General features: G+C 34.4%; 1 protein-coding gene across 1 annotated transcript; it reads left to right on the plus strand.

Moving 5' to 3' along the window:
* Positions 1 to 2,635: 2,635 nt before the first annotated feature.
* LOC104913002 (cadherin-8-like) lies at positions 2,636 to 6,789 on the plus strand. The gene is made up of 2 exons (XM_010717946.3): positions 2,636 to 3,519; positions 4,586 to 6,789. The coding sequence occupies exons 1-2, from the start codon at positions 3,228 to 3,230 to the stop codon at positions 5,077 to 5,079; spliced, it is 786 nt and encodes a 261-aa protein (XP_010716248.2). The 5' UTR covers positions 2,636 to 3,227; the 3' UTR covers positions 5,080 to 6,789.
* The last annotated feature ends 5,500 nt before the right edge of the window (positions 6,790 to 12,289 follow it).

Below are 12,289 nucleotides of genomic sequence, written 5' to 3' on the forward strand. Positions count from 1 at the left end.
TCATTTTCTGTTGGCTCCTTCTTACTGTTATTGCTTATTTCCTCCCTGGGGAAAACAAATTGTCTAACACAGTTTTTTTCTTCTCTTCTATTCTCTTGATACCTTATTATATGATGTTAACTATTCAGCCATTATAACATCTTTTACACTTAAATAGTGGGGATAAATGTTCCAAATATCTTCCTTATCTCATTTCTTCTGAACGAGAATTGATAACCATTACTGGTGCTAGATCATAGTACGCAGCATGGCTTCACTGGTTGGCAGAAATAGGCACTTTGTTTTCTCCATCCCACTTCAATCTTCTTGTTTTTGTCACTTATAATAATCTTCCTTTTTTCTTTTTTTTTTTTTATTCTATTGTTCTGGCTTACTAGATTTTTCTGAACCAAGCTGAATAGCAGTGAGTGATTCAGAAAGTAAGGTTGTCATCAGCAAGAGCAGGATTTTTGTCATTTCTCTATAAACGAGGTGCCATACCTCTTCCACATGTCTGTAAAGGGCAAAGATGCTAGTGTTCAGCATATCAATCCAGTCTTCCGTCTTGGACAGATAAGAACTGTACCAGGCTTTTAGGAAGGAAGAAGCTATATTGGTATGGATTTCCAGAACACAAAATCGCTGTATAATATAACTGTAGAAGTCTTCGGAGTTCTGAATAAATGACTACAGATGTGACAGTATTCTGAGTGGGACTTCTCACAGAGAACTGTAAACTGAGCCTCACACCATTTTCTCTCTTAAAAGGTTAAAGCGAAAGGATTAAGGATGCAACTCATGCTGAGATATTTTTAATTTTTCAGGAGACAGTCAAGTGGACAGACAAATTTTTCATTGTTTGAATATGATATGTGAGTGCTGAGAAGGAAAAGAGTACTATCACATAAGAAGTGCACATTAGTCACATATTTTGGTAAAACTATATACTGATATTCAGGAAAACATAACTACAGAACTACTTTTTTTTTTTTTTTTTTTTTTTGGCTAATGTAACATAATGTAATGTTCCTTGCATGTCAGTTAGATAGTAAGTATGACACTGAGACTGGTTTGTCTTTCACATGTATGCATTAAATTATCGATACATTCAGCCAACAAGAAGGAGTGCAGGTTTTTCTTAATTTGAAAGGTGTGATAGTTTTTGACTTGAAACACACTTGCCTTTTCTACTTCATCATAGAAGCAGAAAAAATAATGGGCTATCATCAAGGAGTTGCATCCTGCTTGAGCTGTCAGAATCCTTAAGAGCTCATTCTCTGAAATTTATCTGTAGTAGAAACATATGCTTCCTTTAATTTTAAAAAGAGCACAAGAAAGGGCTGGTCTATTTATTTAGCCCCAGGGTGCTATCAGTTGTGATGTGACTGTTTCTAACTTGAATAGATAAAACCTCTGGATTCCTGGAAAGAAAAATCTTCAGAATTTTTTTTGCTCTGTGTTCATATGAATACCTCTTTACAAAGTAGTTAATTTGTAGGTAGATCTTCACTTGTTATGTATTCTAAATGCTATGGAGATCTCTGATACCATTATATAACTTGTGATGTAAGTTGTAGGAAGAACTTCTCTAGGTTGTATGAATGTGATTGGTAAGTTTTTCCACCAGGGAAGGGAGACAGGAAGACTACAAAATCAAAGACCCTGAACTTCAGCTGAAGACTGTTCAAAGTTCAGTTTCATGGTCACTGAATGAGAAAGCAAGCCTCCTGTGTTTCTTCATGAGAATCAGCTACCCCATGTTCTTAAATATCATATAGTTTGTTTTATGTCAGAAATAAATTAATAGTTATCCACTGATATAGGTTCAACTTGATACAGGTCCAAACCATGATAACATTTAGTAATCATATTCTGTAACTGCTGTTATTTTCCTTACTAGTATATATCCAAAAGACATCAAGAATAAGATATTGCATATAATTTTTGTTGTTGTTGTTGGAGGGGGAGAGAGGCTGGAGTGTTAAAAATGTCTATACAGTATTAGTTTTGTGAATGTTTTCCCCTTCTTTCTCTGCATCTTTCTTTTGTACTTCATGAACAGCCAGCTCTTTGGAACATACTTGTGTCTGTTATGTTGTGGTAGTGATATATGCTGCACAAATACCATGGGCTGTCAGGAATGTTCGTGGTGATCATAATCAGTGCAAATTAAACATCTCTAAACTATTTCATGTTTCCAAGTGAGCATCTGACCAGTACAAAGTTCGAAGTAGATACAAAGCTTTCATATAGTCACTATATGTATATGCAACCACAAGTTGTCATGTACTTCAGCTACCTTATTTTTTGGTTCAAACTCAGGAGATGTAAATAAATCAGTGGCTTGCACATTAGACATGCTCACTGATCATAGTTTGTAACTGAGCATGTTGACACATACATGATCACTGATATTTGAAAGGAATATGTTGTTAAATTGCTAGAATCTCTAATTACCTAAAGGTACTAGAAGATCTCAGGTGCACACTCAGGGGTATTACTCACAAACTATCCATATGTTAAAAGACCACTTTAGATTCTTACAACTATGTATGATATAATCTATATGATTTCTCTAAGCAAAATCAAATTTACTGGAATAATTTATTGGAGCAATCAATTACAATTTTTAGTATTTAAAATAGCATTTAAAGTATCAGAGATGTCTGAATGAAACCGAGAACTGAGTGATTATGAGAAATTTAACTGTGTAGGAGAAAGAGGACAAAAATACATGCATAAGCAATACATCAAATGTTCAGCTTGATACACACAGAAAAAGCAAATGTCTGCATTTGCCAGTAAATGGACTGAGTCTTAATACCATCACATCTACAGTCATTGCTGTATTTAACTCTAAGTCTAAACTTACAGGCCCCTGTTGGCATCTTGTGAAAAGTTCAACTTAGTACCTTACTAAAATGGTATTAAACCATCATGAAAAAAGAAGACAAGTACATCTAAGTAAAAACAAGCATACACATGCCTGCGTAACTTTAAAAAAAAGTGATGAATAGTGATGAAAAAACATCAGTAAGGATGTGCACAGAGAGGAAAGTGAGGGATTGCTATTAGGTTCATTACTCTTGACACAACAATGCATATGTTGTACTTATTCAACTGGGGCATGGCAAGCCAGACAGAAAGGGGAATGACCGCTCTATCACATGCTGATGATTTGATGAGTATTGTGTAATGCATATTTGTTTGCGTAGAGGTTTTTAAGAAAAGCAGTGGCTTTAGCAGTTATGCTGTGCAGTGAAGCAATGCAAATTTTCCCTCTTTCAGATAATACTCTCAGCGTTTTGGCAAAGCACAATGGATTCAGTCGGCAGAAACAAGAGGTATACCTACTGCCAATCATAATAAGCGATAGTGGAAATCCTCCCATGAGCAGTACTAGCACTCTTACTATTAGAGTCTGCGGTTGCAGCAGTGATGGTATTGTCCAGTCCTGTAATGTTGAAGCATATGTACTTCCTATTGGACTCAGCATGGGAGCCCTAATTGCAATATTAGCATGCATCATTTTGCTACTAGGTAAGTATTCATTTCACAACCTGATGTTCAAAATTTTTCTGATTCATAGGCAGTTGTAAGTAAGCAGAGAAGTCACGTGTAAGGACGTAGAATCTAATGGAATCTGCAGCAGTACTGAAGGACATTTCAGAACTGTGTCTCTTCTGTACTAAGAACTGAAGAAAGGCATACAAAACAAAGTCCCAGATTGAAAGAGTGTTACATATAAAATACATTAAAAATTATGAGACCAAAAACCAATTTACGTAAGTAAAAAGGTGAACGGAGTGCATACTGCACCAAATGGAAAATAGTTTTGTTGTATTTGTAAGACCTGTATAAGTTTACTCTGGATTGTAATGGCATAAGAGATATTACAGTTTAAAAAATAAGAAGCGCTGTGTATTTTAATTAAATAAAACATGTCTGATAGAACAGTGAAAGCCTGTTTCTGTACTTAGCAGCTTCAGTTTATAATGGAGATTTACATTAGTAACTGAGATTTTAATATTAAACTACAAAACTGCAAGTATAACCAGTTTAGAGCTTATGCATCTATCCATGATTCGGAACTGATGTATCTGAGATCTTTCTTTCTCTCTTGCTGTGTTGTTCTCTTCTCAATTACATCAGAAACACCAATTTCCTTCTGTCATTAGGTCTCTGTTTTCAGAAAAGCACCTTCAAATTCTTGAAAACTTCATCCTAAGTGCAGACCATTATAGACTAATGTTCATTGAATGATGTTAGTTTGACTTTACTTAGATTTGTATCTTTTTTCAAGTGGAAAAAGGGAAAAGTTGTTTAAATTTGAGTTTCAAAAGTGGAAATAGGCATTATCTTACTGCTTGTAAAAAACTGAATATCAAATGTAAATTTGAACTGATAGTAAAAAAACAGGACAAACCAGAGGTTCTGATCAAATTTTCATCATTTGAGTGAAGTTGAATTTATTTCTTCTTTTTTCTACCCTTATTACCTTTATTTTCACAAAAAGCAACCTATTATCACCCCTAACTATGCCTAACATATATTGTTTTTATTTGAATTTTTTTTACCTAATTGGCTTGTGATGTTTTTTTTGCAGTCATTGTAGTGCTGTTTGTAACACTAAGAAGACATAAGAATGAGCCTTTAATCATCAAAGATGATGAAGATGTGAGAGAAAATATTATTCGCTATGATGATGAAGGAGGTGGAGAAGAAGATACAGAAGCTTTTGACATTGCAACGTTGCAAAATCCAGATGGAATTAATGGATTTTTGCCTCGTAAGGATATTAAACCTGATCTTCAATTTATGCCCAGGCAGGGTCTTGCGCCTGTTCCTAATGGTGTTGATGTTGATGAATTTATTAATGTAAGGCTTCATGAAGCCGATAATGATCCCACAGCTCCACCATATGACTCTATCCAGATTTATGGCTATGAAGGAAGAGGTTCAGCTGCTGGTTCCCTTAGTTCATTGGAGTCCTCTGCATCAGACTCAGATCAGAATTTTGACTACCTCAGTGAATGGGGTCCTCGCTTTAAAAGACTTGGAGAACTTTACTCAGTTGGAGAAAGTGACAAAGAAACTTGACAGTGGATTACAAACTTTTTCACTGTTGACTTAACTATCATGTAATATTCTAGGGCCACTGCTGTTAGTTAAAACTAATGTGGCTTTTTGTTTTAGAGGCAAGTTTAGCGCCAGTCATCTATAAAATCAACTACATTGTAATGTTGAACCAAATAAAAAAGTATATGTTAGGAGGTTAAGTCTTGTGGAGTGTGAAGTAAAGTATGTGGAGTGTCTAGAAGTCTTTGGATATTTGATATTCACTTGACCACTCTGAAGATGGAGATTTAGATCTTTGATTATCTTCAGTGAATTGAAAAGAATGAATTGGTGCTTTCTTAGGAAATGGACTTGCAGGGATTTTGCTGTTGAACAGTAGCTCCTGCCAGTATGTATAAAGCTAATGGTTTGTTTCTGCATTGCCAACAAAGATCCCGACTCAGAAATGTTAAAAGCAATATCTTGGTCTTCTTAGCAATGCTGAATAGAAATAGCATTGTAAATCCTTACTGGCTTCTACTGTGCAGTGACCATGCATTGTACATACAGTAATTGTTGGCCACGTAACCACAGACTGAATATCATCTTTAAATATTGTGTCAAGCCTTAAAATATTCACATGTTCTTAATCCATTCCAGTTATGGGTAATAAATCCTACTCACGTGCAAAGATTCAGATGCAGGGGTCCAAAACCTTGCTTTACAAAAGGAGCTTTTTTTCTAAAAGAAGGATCAATCCTGTACTTCTGAAAGGAAAGAAAAAACTGTGAAAGGGGATGGACTTACATATATGAAAGAATTACTGATTTTATTGCTAAAGATCGAATTTATTTGTTTAATCTTTGAAATAAATATTTTATTGGTGTCCATTACTGCTTTTATTTATGAAGATTGATAATCTATAGAATAAGATTATAAAGAAAACTAAATTGTATCATTTAGATTTTTTTCTATATATCGTGAATGTTTAATACATGTACATTTTGAAAAGAAAAATGACAAATTGTTGTAGGTTAAAGCAGTAACCTCTCCATTTGCAGTAGCAGAATTTTAAGAGATTGATGGCAGGAATAAAATTTCCCAGAAAAAAAAACTTTTGACAGTTTTGTATCTTCTTCATAAATCTAATACCTGGTGTTTTTAATACAAGCACAAACAGCTGGAAGTAAACTGGTTCATGTGAATATTTAAACTATAGACTTTTAGAAATCCACACATAACACAGTACAGTAAAAAAAAAAAACATGCTTATAGTTCTCCACTGTATTAGAGCAGGAACCAGTGTGTACATAATTTTACTGCTTATGTTATTAGCATTTCTTTTCTATAATATTCATAGTGATGCACCAGGGCTCTTGCACACAGAGAAAGAACAGCACTAGAAGTTGCAAGCATACTGAATTTGTAATGCAAACTTGCCATTTAGAAGTAGCAATTGTATAATAAAACTATGTATTACATGCAAATCATTTTAATTTTCTACTTTGTTTTGATGCTATATTATTGTTTGTTTATTTACTCCATGTATTGTATTCAGAGAAACTCCTGTATTGTTTCCTACTTTGTGAAATATATTTTTATAAATACTTTTCTTGTTATTGCTTTTCTTTCAGTTCTACCTGTACACTGCAGAAAGGAATCTGCTTGAATAACTTCATAGTCTGTGGAGGAATGTAGTTTCTCCAAAATCATTTATTTATTAGATGAATACAGTCAAAATAAAAAGGAGAATGTTTGAAGCAATTTTTGACAGTGTTTGGAAAATTAGATATGCAGCAGGCTGTGACCACAGGAGTTATCTGTGTCTAATTTACTGCACCATGCTGAAAAATAACTTTTCTTTTCTTTTCTTTTCTTTTCTTTTCTTTTTTTCTTTTCTTTTCCTTTTCTCTCCTCTCCATCTTTTTTCAAGTAGTGCAAATAAAAACAATATTTTCTCCTTAGGTTCCTGAGAAACATCTGTTCCACAAAGGTAAACATCTGACTGCATCATCCCCAAGTTTATCTATCTTTCAAAACAGGAAAAGAATTTGTTTCAGCTTTGGTGTATCAGATGTTAATGACTCCAGACTGCAGACAACTTATATGCTAACACCACTTCTATATGAATTTTATTTGAATGATGCATCTAATTCATTTAAATTATATATTGTTTAAAAGCTCTGTATCTGAGAATTTCGAAGCAATTTTAGTAATACTACTACCTCAACAGCCCTGGGAGCAATGGAAGGTGCTGTGAGATATGGATCATGTTACTGTTTATAGTCATATAATCATTTAGGACTAGTAGCTCTGACTATGTGTTATATAGTATTCACTGTAGAGTTTTGCAAAAATCCTTTGTAGAAAAACTCACAAATAGATAACCTTCTGATTGCCATTTTGATTGAAAGTTCCATCTGAGACCTTGACAGCACATCCAGTAATAAGATTTTCAGAAAAAAATCCCATCACTGGCACTGTGGGAGAGGCAAAGCATGACAGAAATCTCATCATTGTCAGTCAAACAGAGATGGTAGTTACTCTGGCAGGCATAGCTTTAAACTGTGCATTTATACAGGCTTTAAACATGAATATTTAAAATGCACAAGGGAGAAAGAATATAATAAATGTATGGATTCTGCCAATAGCCACATGCTATTTTTTTGAGTCATTGCTACCCCACCAAAGGAAAAAGACTCATTCTGCAAACAAATACATCATTTGAATATAAATCTTAGAGCAATACATAGTAGAAGTTTAAATGTGGATCATTGAGTTGTCCAATATTTGCTCCTTTATTTGACAATGAAATTAATTCAGTGTAAAATTGTTTTGGATAACAATGGTATTTAGGGGGATTAGAATCATACCACTCTACATTTGACATCTAGATTTAGACATATTAGTAACATTCTTTTTAAGCATGTAGAATGGTAATTCATCTTTTTCAACAACTTTTAATTAGCAATTGAGTCATTGTATGTGACAAGGAAAATGCATTAAATTAGAATTATTAATACTGATAAATTTGAGAATTTAATTCTGAAAATCTTTTACAAGTGCCAAGCGCCTTAGAGTCCCATTGATTCTGGCTTGCCTTCACCTAGCTATGTCTCACACTCATTTGTCAGAACTGCTAAAGTAAATCATCCCACACATTAAAGCTGGGATTATGCATTTTTGGCCTGGACATTGTCCAGACCAGAAATCCAGCTCAGGCATTTAAATACGGAACTGCTGTGAAGTGAACATGTACATTTTTACTAATTAGTACTCAGATGACTGAAGTTCTTCAACATGTTCTGTTCTGTAAAGCAGCTGAAAGCAGATGCTATTTGTGTGCTGTGACCTTGAAAACAAATCATGGAAAGCTCATTTAGATATAATGTATTTTTTATCTGGTATCATTTATACCTTTTTGTCTATGATGAATTTGAAATGACTGTGAAATATGCAGCAGAGAAAATGGCTGAAGATTTTCATTTAAATCAGCAGTTGCTGATCACAGAAGAAGCATTTAACACTATGGCAACTCCAAATACCATCAACTGTATCTCAGCATAGCAGTAACAATTCTCAATCTGGAGATCAGACAAAATGTCTGCAAAATAGTATGTTCTAAATACATTTATTTGCACAGCTCGACTAGAGATAGACTTGCTGATTTTGATAGAGAAGACTAAATCAAACTATATTATATGCATGCAGTTGTATATACCTACATGTTTGTATGGATTCTTTTTTAATTATTACTATTTTAACTGCCTGCATTGTCATTAAATGTTAGAAATGAATAGATGGATTTTACAAAGCTTCTCCAATATCTTTAGTAAATTGCTAGGTACTGTGTCTGTTTTTTTCTTGGGATATAACCTCTGTCTTAATTGAACTTTTTGACTGCTTCTCTCCTTCTCCCTGGCCCTCAATTGTCTTGAGCTGTGATACCATGAATGTAATGTTAGTAAGTTCAATATGACCACATAGCTCTTCTTTTCAGCTGGTTTCAGATGATGTGCTCAGTATCTGGAGACAAACAGGTAAGCCAGAGCAGTCACTTTCATTAAACTATTTAAAATAACTTAATCTATTTGTATTTTTTTAACTACAGGTGTATATTTTTATTCTGTAATACAAGCAACTTGCTTTTCAGATGTAGTCACAGGGCTGTATTGTCATTTCAGGGAGTTCAAGCACCACATTTAAAAATATGAAAAAGAAAACCAACCAAAACAACAACAACAGAACCCACCATGATTGGAAGCAGTACAAAGCCTGTTGTAGGAGAACTTAGAGTGCACAGTCTTGGTTACTTATACCAAAGAATTGCTTCTGTGCCTAAAATGATACTGAAAAATCCAAAGCCAATGATGGTAATTTTTAGTTAATTGAAAGAACATACAGTAGCATCACATGTTCACAAGTATTTCTGACCAAGAGAAATGAAAGGAGGTTACTGGGGAAAAAAAAATAAATCAGAGTTGGAGAGTTTTTTCTCAATGGTAGGCTGCCCTAGTAAATTGAAGCTTAATAAAGAAAAAATGTGGGACCATTCACCATTATTAGAGTTTTCAGAATGTAGCAGGTGTCGTTAGCAACAGAGAGTATTGATGGAGTGAACAGTAGAAGCTTTCTGTAGTCTATCATTCAGATAAGTTGGACTTGTATTATTTCTACATTTGTACACTATTTGTGCAAGATAATATTCTGGCTTTGAGGAAGGTGGAAACCAATTTAACTTGCAGTATAATTCACTGTGATGGGTTTTGTAATCACACTGCAAAATGAGTCTAGCTGCTGTATTATACAATACTGATACTGGCTTATGTGCTGCAGAACTAGTCCTTCTCCAAATAATGTCATAGCATTCTAAATGAGAAAATATAAAAGCACTGACAATGCTTTTTGTGCAACTGCAAGTAAGATATCTTTCAAAATGGCTAATAAAAGCAAGCTGAAGCACACAGTTTCTGGCAGAGCCTTGTAAATGTGCTCATTAGCATTGCAACACAACTATTTTTTCTTTTTTCTTCTCTTATCCCTCTTTCTACCCCACCCATTATAAAAATTAAACCAATGAAATGAACAAAATGAAAATTTCAACATTCCTTCAGAGAGAATATGTAATAATTTACAATATTCTCTTTCTTTTCCTTCCAGTATTTCAGAGGCTTGCATGAATGAAATCTATGTGATAATATGCATGAGTAGAGGTTACCTGTTTCCTTATATGAATGGAGCATTTATATTTTGAGGGCAGTAGTACACTCTACTTAAAATCTACTCAAAATAGAAACCCTAGAGAAGTTCCTCTTGGGCATGGTCAACATCCCACATATATCCAGGGAAAGATCCTCTTCAGAATATACAAAACAGAACTGTTCTTTTCCTGTGCGTTTCCAAACAACTCTTTATATACTGGTATCTCAAATTCCCATTCATGAAATTTGTTCTGTGAAATATTCCCATATACAGACTCACTTCATGGTGTTCATGAACATGTAGCTGTTTCTTTACTGTGGTATAAAGGTTTTAATTTGTGATATCTGGAAAAAGCAGGAAGACAGAAGGCAGACAGCACAGGTAACTTGTTCCCTTATGTTGAGAAATAAGTTAGCTATATGTTATCAAAGATGTACATCATGACTTATAGCTGTGGTCAAAGAAAAAATGGCTCTATCATGAACAAAACTATAGTTTCAGACTCACGGTCACATGTACGAGTATAATCCACATCTGAATACCAAAGTCCTGATCTCAGCTGTGTGATACAAGCAAGTAGAAAAGTAACTGAAGGTAAGTGACAGATTATTTTGGCAATGCGTATGATGCTCCACCCCCTCCACACAGGCTGCTCTTGTTGCAGCAATCAAGTGAATGCTTATTTTGTAGGCTACTGAAGGAGGTTATCTAGGCTTCTGCCAGGGAAGTTCCAAAGTGGTGAAGGTAGTCAAGAGCCTGATGACTACAAAGGTGCGGATGTAGTCTTTGCATTAACACAGTTTTTACAGTCTTCTAGTCAGTACTGGCTTCTTTTCAATTTTTGCAGTTTCAGGTCTAACTGTTTCAAGCTGTAGCAATACAGTATAACCTGTTATACCAAATAAAGGCAGAGTATTGTTAGGTAAAATGTCATTGCAACACGGAGCAGGAGATACAATTAATCCCTGCAGAAAAAGGCCAAGTATGAATCATCAGATGCTGTAGGGTTTTAATAGATATTTTCCAAGCCTTTTTTTCCACATGAAACAGCAGCCATTTATTTTATTGTACATAATATTTCTTCTTTAAATAAAAGCTGATGATAAAAGGTCTCTGTGTAGACTGTCACAGTGCCTGCTAGCTGTTCTTTTATAATTTACAAAGCAAACTGGATTTTTTTTCAGCCCGTGATGGTACAGAACCAGTACAACATCTGATTAGAGCAGAAGACTACATTGCTGACTTCTCTCTGTCCCATCTTCATGAACTCTTCTGTCTTGTTTAGCCATTAGTTATGTTTAGCATTGTCTTGTCTTTTCCACATGATAGCTCATTTTAGAGCTGTTTGTCCCAGATTCTGCTATGAACCCTTCCTTTCAGGCAGTGTGTTAATAACAGGGAAGAAAAGCAGTATCTTACAAATTTGTGAATGCCTTAATAACTGCTTTTCATGTTTCTTTCTTTTTTTTTTTTTCACAGTTTCTGTTTCTGAATATATTTTATCAGTTAAACATACAAGAAAGAATGAGGTGAGTGGTTTTTTGGTTGTTTTATTTTTTTATGTCAGCCCTAATGTGGCACAAACAATTTATTAACAAGGAGAATTTACTTCCCTTTCTGCTATTGTGATTGTCACATGAGCAAAAAATGATGGGAAGAGTTCTGTTGTTGTGGTTTTTTTGTTTGTTTGTTTTTGTTTTTGTTTTTGTCACAAACTGACTTCTAGTTGAGAATAGAAAGAAGAAAAGTAGAAGACATTAAAAAACAATAATAAAAGATATCTTTTCCTAAATCTTCAGAATGATTCTGTCCAGTTTCAATTTGAACTCCACATATAAAATAGAAATTACACGTACCAAAATCCGTAGTTGCTGGCTAACTTTGCCTCAAGAAATAAATGCTAAACCAAATGTTTGCATTGTAGAACAGAGTACACAAATAAACTCCTTATTCTCTACTCAGGAGGTAATACAAGGGATGCTCTGAAAGTACTGCCTCCTATTTTATTATGTTGGCCCACAACATCAGAGGCAGATGTTGGTGGTATGGA

The sequence above is a fragment of the Meleagris gallopavo genome, chromosome 13 (genome assembly GCF_000146605.3).
Source record: "Meleagris gallopavo isolate NT-WF06-2002-E0010 breed Aviagen turkey brand Nicholas breeding stock chromosome 13, Turkey_5.1, whole genome shotgun sequence".
NCBI lineage: Eukaryota > Metazoa > Chordata > Aves > Galliformes > Phasianidae > Meleagris > Meleagris gallopavo.